This window comes from Paroedura picta, chromosome 5 (genome assembly GCF_049243985.1).
Source record: "Paroedura picta isolate Pp20150507F chromosome 5, Ppicta_v3.0, whole genome shotgun sequence".
Lineage (NCBI taxonomy): Eukaryota > Metazoa > Chordata > Lepidosauria > Squamata > Gekkonidae > Paroedura > Paroedura picta.
In genome coordinates, this window is record NC_135373.1 from 10,202,486 (window position 1) to 10,221,345 (window position 18,860).

General features: G+C 47.5%; 1 protein-coding gene across 1 annotated transcript; it reads left to right on the plus strand.

Moving 5' to 3' along the window:
- Positions 1-1,436: 1,436 nt before the first annotated feature.
- On the plus strand, positions 1,437-18,304 carry LOC143837050 (uncharacterized). Its single transcript, XM_077336473.1, has 4 exons — positions 1,437-1,481; positions 1,974-2,084; positions 15,989-16,099; positions 17,996-18,304. The coding sequence occupies exons 2-4, from the start codon at positions 2,063-2,065 to the stop codon at positions 18,169-18,171; spliced, it is 309 nt and encodes a 102-aa protein (XP_077192588.1). The 5' UTR covers positions 1,437-1,481; positions 1,974-2,062; the 3' UTR covers positions 18,172-18,304.
- Positions 18,305-18,860: the final 556 nt, after the last annotated feature.

Below are 18,860 nucleotides of genomic sequence, written 5' to 3' on the forward strand. Positions count from 1 at the left end.
GTTTTGTTGAACACAGGTACGTTTATTAGCATAACAATTAAAAGAAAGCTGGAGCAGCAGCAAACAAAGAGGCGATAGCAAAGGAAGAACAACCCACCAGAAAAACAAGGTTGCTTAAATGCCTCACAGGTATGCTAAGAGAATGAACCTCTTAAAGAAACATACATCACAGGAGTCTTAGTAGACCATAAACTGAGCATGAGTCAGCAGTGTGACTCCAAAACTAAAAAGGCAAATGGAATTTTGGCTGTATCAAAAAACGTATAGTGTTCAGATCGCACAAGGCAATGCTTTATTCCGCTTGGGTTAGACCTCACTGGGAGTACTTTGTTCAGTTTGGGGCACCCGAGTTGAAGAGGGATGTAGACAAACTGGAGCGTGTCCAGAGGAGGACAATGAAAATGGTGAGGGGTTTGGAGACCAAGTTGTAAGAGGAAAAGTTGCGGGAGCTTGGTCTGTTTAGCCTGAAGAGAAGATGACAAAGAGGTGATATGACATACAAGTCAAATGCAAATATTAAAACAGTCCTAAAAATGAAAACAACCAAATATATCTTGATTGCAGCATCATTACAGTAATACTAGAGATGACAGCTTGCTGTACTGCCAGTTCATTGATGTTAACTCCCAGCCGGCAGAGGGGTGACTTTGCTCAAAGAGAGGCCTGGATGATGTTAATGTCCTTATCCTGGCCTCAATCAGGTGCCTGGTGGAAGAGCTCCATCTTACAAGCCCTTTGGAACTGGACCAGCTTTGTCAGAGCCCTCAGGTCTTTTGGAGCTCATTCCACTACGCAGGGGCCAAATGCAAAAAGACCTGGACCTGGTCAAGGCCAGGAAAACTTCCCTTGGGCTGGGGGAAACCAACCTGTTGGTATTCAAAGACTGCTCTCCAGGAGGCCTAGGCAGACAGATGGTCTCTCAAATACACTAGACACAGCAGGCAAATGGCCTTAAAGGTTAAAACCAATGCTGTGAATTGGATCTGGAATTCAACTGGTAGCCAGTTCAACAGCCACATCATCAGCTGGATGTGGACTTTCTAGGGTGTTTTGGTGAGAACCCTGGCAGTCGCATTTTGTACCAGTTGCCATTTCTGGGTCAGAGACAAGGGTAGGCCCACGTAGAGCAAGTTGCAGAAGTCTAATCTGGAGGTTATCATCACAAGGATCACTGTGCCTAGGTGCTCCAGGGCCAGATAGGGCATTAGTAGCCTAACCTGATGAAGTTGGAAAACACCATTTGGGTTACTTGAATGATCTGCACTTCTACTGAAAGGGAAGTGTCGAAGATCATGCCCAAATTTCCAGTGAATTGAGAAATTAAGGAAGTTGAAGCAAGCTGGCTGCAGAGTCTGTAACCAACGTAACAAGCAGGAAATGCAAGGAAGCAACAAAATGCATTTGCACAGTTATTTTGTTATTAGTTCAACTTTGGAGCCAGTCAAGAGCCTTGGTAGCCATTGAGAGCTCCTGGTTAAGTGGTATGTATGGTTGGAGATTTAACTTTTAACTTTATGCACTAAGTACCTGGGTTTTTAGTATCTTATTTTATTTTATTTTTATTTTGTTACATTTCTATACTGTCCTCCCTTGAGGATCAGGGCAGTTTACAATAAAGCTTGTAGCTTGCAGTGGGATGTGATGCTAGTACATTACAGAGAACAGAGCTTTATACATATAGTATTTAACATAACAGTACCAGGAAATATATCAGTCCTTCTGAACTTAACATTTTGAATGCAATAGCATTTTACAGTCATAACTGTGTAACACTTAACTTTTGACTATTCACCTGTGAGTGCTGCTTTCATTTGATGGTTGCCGGGTCAGGAGTCACCTTATGATTCTGTCTGTTGTGCAATTGCTGGTATTTGGTCATTGGGGGGGGGGCTTCTGGGTTGGTGTGACCCTAATTAACGTAGATGCCTCTCGATCCCATATGCCTTGTAAGACTCTCTCTGTTCCCTTCACAGGTGCCTCTTTGGAGTGTGAAATATGCTCAAATGAAGAGAACAGCTGCAGTGGCCAGAAGGAGACTTGTCTTGATGGCCTAGATACCTGTATGACCATTACGACAGCAGCAGGTGAGTGGAATGGAACCTTGGCCCAGCAGCACCCATGAAAAGAGTGACTCCTAAAATATTTTGCAACACATGCCCCTCTTTGGGACATCATCCAACAACACACAGCATTTTTAAAAGCTGCAATAACAATTCAAGCAGCAGTAGAGGACAAACAATAGCTCAGGAAAATAAAGTTTATAAAAAATTGGCATGATGCCCCAAACAAACAAATGACAATCTGTTGCTAATTCAGAGGGAGGGAGTAGGATCGCACAGATGTGTCGGGAAGCAATGAGGAAGAATGACACGGAGAAGGATTTCCTGCGAAAGACCTCTCGAACAGAGGGGAATCCTTTATTTATACATACACGTAAATCATTTCAAATAATCCCGCGAGGTAGCTTGGAGCAAACTGATAGGCTTCAAGTAATCCTTTTAACATATGAGGCAATTGCTGTGCTGTAGTATCCTGATTGGTCTAGGTTGGATGCAGAGGTGCAGCCTCAGAGAGCGTGGTTTGCCAACGCCCTCCGGCCGAATCTCTACATCTCCCCCTTTTTTGTTTTAAGGCAATGATAAGCCCGATACATGTTTCGGCGCTGAAAAGTTTCATGGGATTGGCAACACATTACCCATATTTTATCACTGTGATTTTTGGGTGTCCAATTATGAAATGCCGAATTTTTTGCATGACAACAAAAACAGAGGCCTGGCATTGTGCGCTGATATCGAAATTGTTGAAAGCGCTTAACTTGTGAAAAGTTCCCTGCAAATAACTTTGATTTGTCTACATTTTGTAATTCAGCCAGCACCATCTCAGGTGAATTAAAGGGAGTGGGGATAAATGACATAGAAGCTACCGACAGAGGGGATTCATAGATTAAAGACACATTTTTCCCATGAAATTGAAACATATAAGCAGCATGGCGGACCCAGTGATTAGGCGCAGACATATAATGCGGAGTGGCAACCCCACTTGGTAAAAACCCACACATACAACATAACCAAATAACAACAGAATTAAAATGTAAGGCTGTTATAACAGCAGCAAGAAAGTTTTCCAGAGTTTCTGGAAGTCCTTGGTCCTTGAGTTGCTGCTCAGCTTGATCAGACAGACCCTTTATTGCACCCCAAGTCACTGGGGGGTTTGGATGTCTTCCCTCCCCGTTTTCTCTTGACCACGGGCTCCATCTCCTGCAGCTGCGGGTTGAACTGAGGAATTGGGTTGCTTAACCCCTGATGCCAACCATTAAGTGCAGGGCGGACTCAACAAGCAGGAACCCACCCAGAGGGAAGGGCAACTGCTGCGTAGCCCCAGCCCCAGGTAATCAATGGGACTGGCCTGTACCACCTCAGGTCTGGTAAATGACGATATTGATCCTGGGGCCGAGGAAGAGGGACGTCGGTCTGGAAATGACGCTGAGTCCTAGCTAAAAATTGAGAATTAAAAGAAATAAGATTAAGATGATTTAGAGTAAACAAAGTACTTGAAAGCAGGGATTCCTTGTCTAAAAGGGAAATCCCAATTTCCCCTTTTTGTTTTAGTTTGTCGAGCATGCGTTTCAGGGTCCCATTGGCACGCTCTACAATAGCTTGACCCGTGGAATTATAGGGAATTCCAAAGACATGTTTGATGTTCCATTCGTGCAAAACTGAGCAAAAGCTGTGGAGCAATATGAAGGCGCATTCTCTGTTTTTAGGGTGCCTGGAACACCCATGACTGAAAATGCTCGGAGTAAATGTGCATGGAAATGTTTTTCTTTTTCTCCTTTTTGCATGGTAGCAAAGATGTACCCAGAGTAGGTATCAATGATTACATGGAGATGCTTCCAAGGGGAAAAGGGTGGAAAAAGAGTGACATCCATCTGCCAAACTTGGTTAGCTCCAAATCCACGGGGGTTCACACCAATGGAGGAGTGAGACGCCTGATTAGTGCATAGTGGACATTAGCTTGTACTTCTGCCAAAGGAAGGTGGAATTCCTTGGCTAATGCCTTTGCATTTTGATGATGCAAGGCATGACTCTCAATTGGAGAGTGAACAACAAATGAAACAAGAGAATCAGCTCAAGCATTTCCTTCAGTGAGAAAACCAGGAAAAGGCTTTTCACATGAGCTACATATATTGGAGCTGTTCACTGTTACAGTGATTTTTGTACAGCTAAAAACACACTTAATAGTTGTTCATCACATACTGGAGACAAATATGAATATTCAATTACAGATAAAAGATTACAGAGATACAAACTATCAGAATTTAAATTAAATTAAATAGTTGAGACTCAGAAAGACCAGGGTCAACACTGCTGCTGCCAGTTCCAACCGGTGGCTGATTATCTGTGGACCTGTAAACTTACTGTACCATATACCATCTGGTTGTTGCCAGGTTAAGACTCCTGGTGAGGGAGATCCATCGGTAAACACCGTTAGGCCATCTACTGGGACATCAGTAATAACCCTTTTCAAAGAAAATGACAACTGAAAACATTAGAAACAATGTAAAGCAAATACTCATTTGGAAGGAAACCTGGAGGCTTAGAGCTTTCAAAGCGCTCAAACATGTGACCAATCAAATTCAAAGAACAGAAAGGACTCCATGAGTCATCTCATCTGTTGAGGGCTGGAATGGCTGGAGCTCCAAGAGAGAGCTAATCTCCACACATTCCTGTGACAAAACAAACAATTGACCTGTGAAAGATTAGGCCTGTCTGATATAAATCAGGTAGCCTGAGTTAAAACAAAATGTAGGTCCTCCTTTAAATAGACAACCCAAAAAGAATTTGACCAAAAGAAAAAATTCTCACTGCTAATTACACATTAAAAAATTGATGATGTAATAAAAACTGTGGACACATTCCCCAAAGAGGTTCTGTGCCTTGTTTTTACCCAAAAGGTAGCAAAACATAAAATAAAGACAAAAGGATTTTGTCTTATATAAAAATTTCTACCTCCATCACAGCCAGGCATTACCCTGACTTATAAATATTACGCAGCTAGACAGCTCTATTTAAAGCTCTATTGAGACACTAAATAAAGCTCTATTGAGACACAGCAGCGTTTCAGTGAGCATACTTCCTAACTGCTGACCAAAAATTTCAAGACCGAACTCCATCCCCCCCCCCCTTCTTCCTTGAAGCGGGGGTGAGGAAACAAAAGCTAAAGTTCTTCCTGGGCTGTAAACAAAGGATCATTCCTGTGCTAAGGAAAACCTTTTAGTTGTGTAGATTAGTGGGTGATAGGTAAGAAAGCAAGATAAGTTTCTAACTAAGCTCCTAGCATAGGAACTGGAAAAAGAGAGTCTGATTCCAAATCGCTAAACAGCACTCCTGCTACTGCAGCTGGAGGCTCTATCAATTACAGCCAAATGTTAAATTTCCAAATTTCTGTAGGTGGCTAATCATCAAACCCATTAAAACATTATTTGATACATTATATAAGCCAATTGAAAACAACTGAGTAAAACACAGAAATAAGAAAAGAGGTCATTAATGCAAAGCCAAATCCAACAGTTCAGTTCTAATCCACTGGCATGTGCAGTGATTGAGAAAAACAAGCAAATCTCTTTGTGAATGGAATACCATTATTTTAGTGTCACAACTTAAAAGATCCTTTCTCAGGCTGCCACCCATCTAACAGATGGTGAGGGTGCTCAAGCTAGTACCCTAAAATACTAATGCAGATTGTGGTTTAATGCATATAGCTTCTGAAAATGCTTGCTTATAAGAACAAGACCATATAAATCTGTAGAGAGATGGAAAAAACCTGTTCTACAAAATCTTTCCAAAGCACGTTGTAGAAGAGAAGAAAGCTGAAAAACTAGAGAAAATGCATACCTTGTAAGAGGAACAGAAATTTTAATAAGGTCAGTGACTAAGAATTAGTGATCCCTGATAAAGATCGTTGCAAGCATCTGGAGAATGAACAATATTCCCGAGGGCTTTACCCTGAGTCAAAAGAAGCTTGGTAGTCACCTATGCCAAAATCCCAGCGAGATTTTATCATGCTTGCAATATCTGGATCACGGCCCAAACCCTGAATAAGGCATCTATTTTCTGAAATACAGTTTTCTTTAGCTAATTTCTTGAGCGATTCAGCTTGGGCTTCCTGATTATTAATCTGTGCCTCTGTAAGGTGCTTGATGAAATCAAGAAAGAATTCAGAGACTTTCTGCCTAACATTAGTGATCCCCTCTATCATTCCTTGAAAATAAGAGGATTGTAAACCATTTTCCTTTATAGCCTTGTTCAACTCACGCAGAATTGAATAGGGAATGGCTTCCCACGTTATTATTATTATTATTATTATTATTATTATTATTATTATTATTATTATTATTATTATTATTATTATATTTATATTTATACCCCGCCTCCCCCCGAAGGCTCGAGGCGGCTTACATAAACCCGTCCCCTAAAACCATAAAATGACAATAAAAACCAATGATTTACAATAATTGTAACAGCGATGGCGTAGCCTACTCATTTGCTCTCTGCATCCTCATCTACGGTGGGGGGTGACGCTCTCTACCACCAGTTTGTGAGGGGGGGGCTGATCTTCTTTCCGCCCGGCCTCAGTTATAAGCCTGGCGGAAGAGCTCCGTCTTACAGGCCCTGCGGAATGCTGGTAATTCCCGCAGGGCCCTCAGCTCTTCCGGGAGCTCATTCCACCAGGTTGGGGCCAGGACCGAAAAGGCCCTGGCCCTAGTCGAGGCCAGGCGGGCTTCCTTGGGGCCGGGAACGACCAGTAGGTTAGCCCCCGCAGAGCGTAAAGCCCTGCGGGGGATATAGGGCAAAAGGCGGTCCCTCATATATGCTGGGCCTAGACCACGGATGGCCTTGAAGGTCAAAACCAAAACCTTGAACCTGATCCGGAAGGCGACCGGTAACCAATGCAGCTGCCTCAGAACTGGCTGGATGTGAGCCCTCCATGGTGTAGCTGTGAGGACTCTAGCAGCCGCATTTTGGACGAGTTGCAGTTTCCGGATCAAGCCCAGAGGCAGGCCGGTGTAGAGCGAGTTACAGAAATCTAGTCTAGAGGTGACCGTCGCATGGATCACTGTGGCCAGGTGTTCAGAGGACAGATAGGGCGCTAGTAGCCGAGCCTGGCGAAGATGGAAAAATGCCCGGCTAGCTACCTGTTTAACCTGTGCCTCGAGTGTTAGTGAGGCATCGATGGTCACCCCTAAATTCCTGGCCTGAGATGCGATATTAAGTTGCGTCCCAGCCAGAAAGGGTAAGCGCGCTTCCTGATCTGCCCCCCTACGGCCCAACCACAGAACCTCCGTCTTGGAGGGGTTGAGTTTCAGGCGACTCTGCTCGAGCCATCCAGCTACGGCTTCCAAACATCTGGCAAATGGATCTGGGGGGGAGTCCGGGTGGCCATCCATGAGGAGAAAGAGCTGGGTGTCATCAGCGTACTGGTGGCAACCCAGCCCAAAGCTCCGTACCAGTTGAGCCAGAGGGTGCATAAAGATGTTAAATAATGTAGGAGAGAGCACCGAGCCCTGTGGGACCCCACAAGGGAGCCGGTAAGGGCCCGATACTTCCTCTCCCACGGCTACCCTCTGTGTCCGGTTTTGGAGGAAGGAGCGTATCCAGCGTAACGCTGTACCCCTTATCCCCGTACCGGCAAGGCGGCTCGCTAGCAGCTCGTGATCGACCACGTCAAACGCGGCCGACAGATCTAAAAGAACTAGCACAGCAGAGCCACCTCGGTCAAGCTGGCGACGAAGGTCATCCAACAAGGAGACCAACACAGTCTCCACCCCATGACCAGGGCGGAAGCCAGACTGGTATGGATCGAGTGCCGAAGTATCTTCCAGGAACGCTAGGAGCTGGTCCGCCGCAGCCCTTTCCACCACCTTACCCAGGAACGCTAGATGCGCTACTGGGCGGTAGCTTGCAGGGTCATGTGGGTCCAGGGATGGCTTCTTGAGGAGAGGGCACACCATCGCCTCCTTCAGCACCTCAGGAAACTCCCCCAACTGGAGAGAGCAGTTAACAATATCCCTGAGCTGCTCACCTATCCGTCCATCCCTCCCCTTAAGGAGCCAAGACGGACAGGGATCAAGGGGGCAGGTGGTTGCCCTCATCCTCCCCAGCAACCCGTCCACTTCGGATAAAGAGAGCCGCCTGAAGCCATCAAACGTTACCTCCAAAGGCGGCCAACGGGCCTCTAGTTCATTAACTGTATTAACTGTAGCTGGAAGGGAGTGGCGGAGCGACAAGACTTTATCCGCGAAATGGCTCGCAAATGCCTCACAGCTGATGGTCAAATTCCTACTATTTTGGCGCCCATCTTCCAGGGCGGTAAGAGATCTAACAACCCTAAATAGTTGAGCTGGGCGAGAGCTAGCGGATGCAATTTCCGCGGCAAAGAATTCACGTTTAGCCGCTTTCACTGCCATCTCATACGCCCTCATAAACGTGCGATGAGATGTTCTTGTAGCCTCGTCACGGGCCTTCCGCCACACTCGCTCTAGTCGTCTCAATTCCCTCTTCTTCTCCCGGAGCTCCCCAGTATACCAGGGTGCCCGTTTGAGTCGAGGGCAGAGAAGACGTCTAGGAGCAATCTCGTCTATAGCAGCCGACAGGCGGGACTGCCAGTCCTCCACCATGGCCGCTAACGAGATGCTGGGAGGTTTCGGGTCCCGCAGAGCATTCTGGAAACCAATTGGATCCATGAGTCTCCTTGGGCGGGCAAAAATGCGCCCGCCGCCCAACTGGGGAGGGGGTGGGGTCTTGATCCGAGCCCGCAGGGCATAATGGTCTGACCATGGTACGGCCAAAGCTGTATCCAGAACCACCTCTATCCCTGCCCCAAAGATCAGGTCGAGGGTGTGGCCGGCCTGATGGGTGGGCCCAGCAACAAATTGTTAACGTTAACGGGATCTGCCTGTTTTCCCCTTCCCCACGTGGTTCCCCCCTCGTTAAAGGAAAGAACGCTGGGGTTTCTCCCTCCCAGTCCTCAGAGAGATCGAGCTGACCGGCCTGACGGGCAGCTCGAATCGCGTTAACGATCTGGGAGTGGCCCCCAGTCCTTAATGGCTGCGAGGCGACAGGTTTGGGAGCGGTCAGTGTAACGGCCACTGGTAAGAGAGTGGGATAGGGAAGGGGTGAAGGTGCAATATCTTTCAATAGCAGATTTCCAGCTTCTGGATTCATGACTTCCAGCGCTTTGTGTACTTTCTGCCATGTCAATAAGATCAGCATGGGAGCATGTGGCTCTGCCTTTAACTCCCTCCCTATTTTTTCCCAGTCTCCTAGTCTTCTGGTCCCCGCTAAAGGGTACCACGGGCACTGGCAAGATACCTCTTGTATCAGTTCCCGGAGGTCCTTCACCGAAATCGCCTCTCCTGTGCACTGTCTCACTGCCTGTTGCAATTCGTCAGCATGCTTTACCTGTTCCTTAGACAATGATTCCCCCATACTCACCAGGGAGCCGTAGCTGATCGTGCACGAAGACTCTTTTTCTGGTCGCGGTGAGCACAGGGTCTGGAATCACGTCGGGGGTCACCACTTGTCGGGAAGCAATGAGGAAGAATGACACGGAGAAGGATTTCCTGCGAAAGACCTCTCGAACAGAGGGGAATCCTTTATTTATACATACACGTAAATCATTTCAAATAATCCCGCGAGGTAGCGTGGAGGAAACTGATAGGCTTCAAGTAATCCTTTTTACATATAAGGCAATTGTTGTGCTGTAGTATCCTGATTGGTCTAGGTTAGATGCAGAGGTGCAGCCTCAGAGAGCGTGGTTTGCCAACGCCCTCAGGCCGAATCTCTACACAGATGACTTCAGAAATCAGAAATTCCATTGACTTTCAGGAGGACACCTTGGGCTCAAAGAAGATACCCACACATCTTTGTTGGCTTAAACAAGGCCACAGTTTTATTACAGCTCCACAGGAGTGTTGGTGCAGCCTGGGAGGGGGAGCCTGATTTGCAGTCTGCCGACCACAAGAACCTGGAGGACAGCAATGCCCTGGGGCTTATTTTGTTCCCTCACTGATAATGTGGGCCCCCTTTGCTGCTGGGATCACACTCAAAGAAAAGATCTAGTGGCACCCTGGGGCCCACCGGGAACGCAGGTTCCCTTGCCGCTGAATTCCTGCCCTAGGGAAGTGACTACCTCGGGTAACAAGAGGGAGTGTGGACTTCTCTTGGACCTACCCCAGGCCAGTCGGCACTAAGCCCTTGGTCCCACCCTGGGCTACTTGGCCCTGTGAGCCTTATGCAAGGGTAGGCCCATGTAGAGCGAGTTGCAGAAGTCTAATCTGGAGGTTATCATCACAAGGGTCACTGTGGCTAGCTGCTCCAGGGCCATATAGGGCATTAGTAACCTAACCTGATGAAGGTGGAAAACTCCTTTTCTGTTACTTGAAGGATCTGCACTTATACTGAAAGGGAAGTGTCGAAAATCATGCACAAATTTCCGGTGGATCGAAAAAACAAGGAAGTTGAAGCAAGCTGGCTGTAGAGTCTGTGAAAAACGTAACGCAAGGAAGCAACAATACAAGGAAGCAACAAAATGTGGCCAGATGTGATCCTCCAGATTTTTTCTTTGAGGACCCTGGCTGATGCCTTCTGTACCAATAGCAGTTTCCAGAGCAAGGATAAGGGTAGGCATGCAGAGAGCGAGTTGCAGAAATCTATTCTAGAGGTGACTGTTCCTGGATCACTGTGGCTAGGTATTCAGGTGCCTGGGAGGGTGCTAGTAGCTTAGTTTGGCGAAGCTGGAAGAACACCGGCCTTGCTACATATGTGACCTGTTCCTCCATGGAAAGGGAGGCATCAAAGGTCACATCCAAATTTCTGGCTGAGTGTGCCACTGATAGTTGCATCCCATCCAGGCAGGACAATCATGCTTTCTCCCTGGACCCTTTCTACAGAACCATAGGACCTCCATCTTCAATGAGTTGAGTTTCAGATGGCTCTGCTCGAGCCATCCTGTCACTGCTTCCAGAAATCTGGCTAATGAGTCTGTGGGTGAATCAGTGGCCATCCATCCGGATGATGGATGTCACCAGCATATCAGCAAGAGGGCGCATGAGGACGTTAAATAGAAATAGCGAGAGAACCACTCCCTGCAACATCCTGCATGGGAGATGGCAGTGCTGAGATTGGTTGTAACCTCTGCCTGTAACCCTGGAGACAGGAGATCAGCCATTGTAGGGCTGTCCCATGTATCCCAGCGTTGGCAAGGCAGTGAGCTAGCAGCTCATGGTCAACTTTGTCAAAAATTGCTGTAAGGTCTAGTTATACGAGCAGTGCTGACCCTCGGTCTAGCTCATGGTGGAGGTCATCCATCAGGGTGTCTAGTTCCATTTCAACCCCATGGCCCGGCTGGAAGCCCGACTGGGCTATGTCCAGGACCGAAGCTTCATTCAGGAATGCTGCTAATTGGACCGTGGCAGCCTTTTCCAGTACCTCTCCTAGAAACGCCTCAGCAAATGGCCTTAAAGGTTAAAACTAATGCTGTGAATTGGATCTGGAATTCAACTGGTAGCCAGTTCAACAGCCACAGCATCAGCTGGATGTGGACTTTCTAGGGTGTTTTGGTGAGAACCCTGGCAGTCGCATTTTGTACTAGTTGCCATTTCTGGGTCAGAGACAAGGGTAGGCCCATGTAGAGCAAGTTGCAGAAGTCTAATCTGGAGGTTATCATCACAAAGGTCACTTTGGCTAGCTGTTCCAGGGCCAGATAGGGCATTAGTAACCTAACCTGATGACGGTGGAAAACACCATTTGGGTTACTTGAAGGATCTGCACTTCTACTGAAAGGGAAGTGTCGAAGATCATGCCCAAATTTCCAGTGAATTGAGAAAATAAGGAAGTTGAAGCAAGCTGGCTGCAGAGTCTGTAACCAGCGTAACAAGCAGGAAATGCAAGGAAGCAACAAAATGCATTTGCACAGTTATTTTGTTATTAGTTCATCTTTGGAGCCAGTCAAGAGCCTTGGTAGCCATTGAGAACTCCTGCTTGAGTGGTAGGTATGGTTGGAGATTAAACTGTTATCATTATGCACTAAGTACCAGGGTTTTTAGTATACCTTGTAAGACTCTTTCAGTATCTTATTTTATTTTTATTTTGTTACATTTCTATACTGTCCTCCCTTGAGGATCAGGGCAGTTTACAATAAAGCTTGTAGCTCTCAGTGGGGTGTGATGCTAGTACATTACAGAGAACAGAGCTTTATACATATAGTATTTAACATAACAGTACCAGGAAATATATCAGTCCTTCTGAACTTAACATTTTGAATGCAGTAGCATTTTACAGTCATAACTGTGTAACACTTACCTTTTGACTATTCACCTGTGAGTGCTGCTTTCATTTGATGGTGGCTGGGTCAGGAGTTGCCTTATGATTATGTCTGTTGGGCGATTGTTGGTATTTGGTCATTGGGAGGGGGCTTCTGGGTTGGTGTGGCCCTCTTGGCCTCAACCAATGGTTTGGCAGAAGAACTCCATTTTGCAGGCTCTGTCGACTGTTTCAGTTCTGGCAGAGCCCTGATCTTGTCTGGGAGCTTGTTCCACCAAGTGGAAGCCAGGATGGAGAAAGCCCTGACTCTGGTGGTGGCCAAATGCACTTCCTTCAGGTCAAGGATCTCCAGTTTGTTGGTATATATAGAAATCTAAACAAATAAATAAATATATATATGGAGTGGAATGGGGGGGGGCATATTCAGAGAGGTGGTCCATCAAGTATGCAAGGTCCAAACTGCATATGGCCTTGAAGGTGATTACCAAAACCTTAAGCCTGATCTGGAATTCAATCAATAACCAGTGCAGATGTTGGAGTGTGGGCCAGATGTGGTCCTCCAGATTTTTCCTTTGAGGACCCTGGCTGATGCATTCTGTACCAATAGCAGTTTCCAGAGCAAGGATAAGGGTTGGCATGCAGAGAGCGAATTGCAGAAATCTGTTCTAGAGGTGACTGTTCCTGGATCACTGTGGCTAGGTATTCTGGTGCCTGGGAGGGTGCCAGTAGCTTAGTTTGGCGAAGCTGGAAGAACACCGGCCTTGCTACATTTGTGACCTGTTCCTCCATGGAAAGGGAGGCATCAAAGGCCACATCCAAATTTCTGGCTGAGTGTGTCACTGATAGTTGCATCCCATCCAGGCAGGGCAATCATGCTTTCTCCATGGAACCATAGGACCTCCATCTTTCTATGGAACCATAGGACCTCCATCTTCAATGAGTTGAGTTTCAGATGGCTCTGCTTGAGCCATCCTGTCACTGCTTCCAGAAATCTGGCTAATGAGTTTGGGTGCAAGACATGGCAGTAGTTAGCAGGTTCCCTTGTGTCCAAAGATGTTATTTCAGTGTTGTGATGTTATTTTCCATGTCCTGAAAACCAGGATGTCTGTACAATTTAGACTACTGATAAAAATATGCACAAATCCCATAGGCCATTCTTGAAAAAAATATCATATGCACCATACTGTCTTAGGCATTAGGCTGGATGTCTTTCAACCCACACTGAGTCTTCCTCAGAGGTCTACTTTTTGACACACATCTTTGGATACAATGCAAAGTACACAAAGTAGACAGTAAAATAAACACCAGCTAGACTGGAAGATGTCTTGCTGTATTATAAAGGGAATAAGGGAATAAACCCCAGGAAATACAATTTTGGTTAACAATGATAATATCTTTGCAGGCACTTCAGTTACCGAAGAAAGAGTTTTTGCACTACTCCTTATCTGGTGCACTTCCGATCACCATGGAAAGCTTCTTCGGGCTCTTCCTCTTCTCTCTGCTTCTCCCTTCAGGTAGTATTACAGCTGTTAGTAGCTGAGACCCTGCTCAGTTATATCCCAGGAAAAGGAGTCCAAACCCTGTTCTCCAGATTAGAGTCCGCTGTTCTTAATCCCTGCACCACAGTGGCTCATGGTATTACCGGACACAATTCAGCTCCCCCGTTTCCACCCTCCACCCTCACAATCCTAGCCTACTGTGGGAGCTGGGCAGTGAGGTGCGGCCAGTATAGCTTGTTGGTCATGACTCCTCAAGAACCCTTCTGCTAGACCCTATGGCACCTGCCCCAGTCGCCTTTGGCTGAGACCACTCTTGACCCTTTTCAGGGATTTTTGCCGTGAGAACTTCATTTTAGTGAGGTTCTGGGCTCTACTGAAAGCAAGAGAACTCTCTTAGCCCAGTCACTGAAAAATATTTTTCGGGGAGAGGGCAGCAGAGAATGAACCAAACTGACAACAGGCTTTGAAAGAAAATCAAAAAGAATTTGGCCAAGTTGGTCAAAGAGGTCCTGTTTTTCATGAGGTGTAAACAACTGTTAAACTGCAGAGATGAAAAACTATCTGAATTAGTCTACGGAGAAACTCAAAGAATCTGCCTCCTCCACCATATCCCACCAAGGAGTTTATGATCCAGTGAGCAACATTTGCTGAAGAGCCCTGGCTCCAAATTGGCCTCAGTCAGGGTGAGGGCCTTTTCAGCCCTGCCTTAGTTTAGGGGCATACCCGACCCAATGAGATCAGGGCACTGCAAGAACTCAAGAGAGTTCCACAGGGCTTATGAAACAGCAGTTCCACCAGGGTTAAAGTTGCAGCCTTAAAATAAGAGCAAAAATTCTGTCTTCCCTGCCTAAAGCATGTAAAACATTGGCTAATACCCACCAACTCATTACGAAGCATGCATTTTATCTACCCCTCTCTTGCTAGAGAAAAAGTGGCGGCCCTTCTGGAATTTATAGATCTTAGGATTTTGCATGTTGCTTTAATTGTCTTATTCCTTACTAGTAATCAAGCCCGCTGTATGAATAATACAGCGGGCCCTAGGCACTTATGGTTTCGTGGGCGGCGGGGCCTCCCCTGGGCGGCGGTCATTTGGCGGGCAGGGAGTCCCCGGCAGCCGCGCTCTGCGCGACTGCCGGGGGCTCCCACGAGAGGCGGCATGCGCACACGGGCCTGAGGGAGGCCCGTGGGCTGGGCATCCGCCTGCCCACGCGCCGTGAGGGAGGCTGTGGCGGCGGGCGCGGGCCGGGATGGCGGCGGTGGTGGTGCCGGAGGCGGGCGGGGCGGCGGCGCGGGCGCGTCGGGCGGCGCTGTGGGGCCGGGCGCGGGGCATGTGCCAACGTCTGCGGGCGCTGCAAGCGCGGCAGGTAGAGCGGAACGTCCGGCAGCAGCTGGCGGGTCTGGTGCGCGGCGTGGGGCGGCCCCTGCTGGGCTCGGCGGCGCTGGGCTCAGAGCTCCGCCGCTTGGCCGCCAGCGCCTCCGCCCGCCTCAGCGCCGCCCGGCGCGCCTGCGACTCTGACGCCACCTCCCCGTACGCCTCCGCACGGCTGCCGGGGGGGGTCCCTTCCCGCCGGGCTGACGCGTCGGAGGCGCTTCGTGCCTCCGACGCGTCAGCCCGGCGGGAAAGGGAGCAACTGCAAGCCGCGCTGCGCGCGGCTCGCAGTTGCTAGGGCTGGGAATCGGAGGGACACGAGTGGTCCCTCCGATTGTCTGTCCTGAGGAAGGGTCCAATCTGGACCCTTCCTCATCACGGACAAATCCCACCTTAGAACCCCTTAACCATTTATTTAGTCCGTGGCGCCCGTGGCGCCACGGGCGGTTTAAAGATGAATGCTATGAGCTATCCAGCATTCTCTAGGCATGGTGGGTACAAGTGGAAAAATACCTTTTTCAGAAATCTTTTACTGGCCTGTAGAATCGTGTCGAAGCCCCTTCTATGTCCACTGCTTCCCATGCATGGCTTCATCATTGTCAAGTTCATTTGATGAGAAGGTCTGGGGAAAAAAATGGAAGAAATGAAGAAAAAAAGTCATTCAAAGCATTTTCTGAATTTAAAGCTGTTTTAGAGGGTTCGATGTGTATATGGCATTCATGTCCTTCTGCTGCCAATTAATGTAGATGCCTCTCGACCCCATATGACTTGTAAGACTCTCTCTGTTCCCTTCACAGGTGCCTCTTTGGAGTGTGAAACATGTTCAAGTGAAGGGAACAGCTGCAGTGGCTCGAAGCAGACTTGTCCTGCTAACATAGACACCTGTATGACCGTTACGACAGAAGCAGGTGAGTGGAATGGAACCTTGGCCCATCAGCACCAATGAAAAGAGTGTACTCGACTCCTAAAATATTTCGCAACACATGCCCATCTTTGGGACAGCATCCAACAACATACATCATTTTTAAAAGCTGCAATAACAATTCAAGCAGCAGTAGAGGACAAACAATAGCTCAGGAAAATAAAGTTTATAAAAAATTGGCATGATGCCCCAAACAAACAAATGACAATTTGTTGCTAATTCAGCCTTTCTGAGGTGTCTAAATCTAAGGAGGGAGTAGGATTGCACAGATGACTCCAAAAATCAGAAATTCCATTGACTTGCAGGAGGGCACCTTGGGCTCAAAGAAGATGCCCACACATCTTCATTGGCTTAAACAAGGCCACAGCTTTATTATAGCTCCACAGGAGTGTTGGCGCAGCCTGGGAGAGGGAGCCTGATTTGCAGTCTGCAGACCACAAGAACCTGGAGGACAGCAATGCCCTGGGGCCCATTTTGTTCCCTCACTGGGTATGTGGGCTCCCTTTGCTACTGGGATCCCACTCAAGGGAAATCTCTAGTGGCACCCTGGGGCCCAACCAGTTCTTCTACCGGGAATGCAGGTTCCCCTCTCACTGGATTCCCACCTTAGGGAAGTGACTACCTGGGCTAACAAGAGGAAGCATAGGACGGGTTATAAAGAAAAATTGATCATAGAATCCTAGATTTGGAAGGGGCCATAAGGACCATCTAGTCCCACCCCCTGCTCAGTGCAGGATCAGCCAAAATCATCCAGGAGAAGAATCTGTCCAGCTACAGCTTGAAGATCTCCAGTCAGGGGAAGCTCCCCTCTTCCTTAGGCAGCCCATTCCACTGGTGAACTACTCTGTGAATTTCCCGTCCCATGGTAGCTAGACAATATTTTTCTACGTGTAGTTTAAAGCCATACCTGCGAGTCCTTTCATTTGCTGCCAAGAGGAACTGCCCCCTGTCCTCCTCCAAGTTAAAGGTAAAGGTATCCCCTGTGCAAGCACTGAGTCATGTCTGACCCTTGTGGTGACGCCCTCCAGCGTTTTCATGGCAGACTCAATATGGGGTGGTTTGCCAGTGCCTTCCCCAGTCATTACCGTTTACCCCCCAGCAAGCTGGGTCCTCATTTTACCGACCTCGGAAGGATGGACGGCTGAGTCAACCTTCAGCCAACTGCTGTGATTGAACTCCCAGCCTCATGGGCAGAGCTTTCAGACTGCATGTCTGCTGCCTTACCACAAGAGGCTCCTCCAAGTTACAACCTTTCAAATACTTGAGGAGAGCCATCCTGTCCCCTCTCAACCTCCTCTTCTCCATGATGAACATCCCCAAGTGCCTCAGCCGGTGCTTGGTCCCCTGGCCCCGTATTATTCTCGTCACTGATGAAGATGCTTGGAAACAGACAGATCTCAGTTTAGTCCCTGTTTCTTTGCAAAGTATCAGCCGGTTGGAGTAGCAAGATTCTGCCTTGCTTTACTCTACTCTTGTTGTTTGAATTATTTTCCCCCTTACTTACATTTCCTTGTGTTTTAATGGTAAACACGTTGCCACCTCTGTGGGGTTGTTTCATTTGTTTTCCACGCAACTGGAATGAAATTCCCATGGACTGAAGCCATTGGTGGATCCCGCCCAGACAAAAAAAGAATGGTCAAAGAAACAGAAGAAAATGCTGCTATTCTAGAGGCAATCAGAGAGGGGATAGCCAAGTGTGGATGGGACTGTGATGTGGGTCATGCCTCCATTCCTGGGATCCTTATGGGATGTTTTTTGGAAGTGTCTATTTATGTCAGTCATCTTGGGTATGAAAAAGGAAAGGTGGGACATCAGTTGAATGGATAAACTTCTTGGGATCAATGGACCCACTTTACTTCTTACTTTTGTTTTTCAAATCCAGGTGGGACAACAACTACTTCCAAGTTTTGCTTTTCCAAGAATGCCTGTGAAGTACTGAAAGCTGGAGAAACATTCAGCGGAGGTACCATCAAAGTAGTCACATGCAAGGCCCCTTCCGCCTCAGCATCTCTACTCCTGGCACTCTCAGGACTTCTGCTGATCAAGTTCCTCTTCTAGCACACCTCCTGAAGATCTGACAGAGCCATCAATGCCTTTCCTTTGGACCTGACCACTCGACCTTTTAAAGAGATCAGGCCCCTAATGGCTTTTTTAGCAAGCAAAACAAATAAAAAGGATGAATTGACAAGGAGCTGCAATCTGGAATTTGTCTATTTGTATTCGGTCAGGGTGTGAATTGGTTGTCCCCAAGTCTATTTGTGCAGACACAAAAAGTGAAGGAAATTTGGCATGAATTAGGGATGGCAGTCCTCAGGAAGGATTGAGGATACCCCAGCTTCGCAGCTGATCTTTAAGAGACAGAGATCAGTTCCTTGGAGAAAATGGCTTTATACTCTATTGAGTCCCCTCTCTGCCCAAAATCCTACATACCCTTGACTCCACCCCCAAAGTCTCCAGGATTTTCCCTTTCCAGAGCTGGCAGCCCTAGCATAAATTCAAAATCTGATGACACTACAAGGACCTCTAAGCTATCTTAATCCTATTTCCATGCCGTCGAAGGGACGAGTTTAGCTGAGTTGGGTCAGGGGCTGAGGCCGGATGAATGACATTTTGTTCTTTTGTTAGGTCAAATGTCTAGCAGACAACTGTGCCAGAGAGAGAGATTTTCCAAGCAAGATCAGTATTTGGACATTTTAGTCCTGATAATTCACCCTAAGGATTGTTGCACTCAAACGATTGCCATGGCC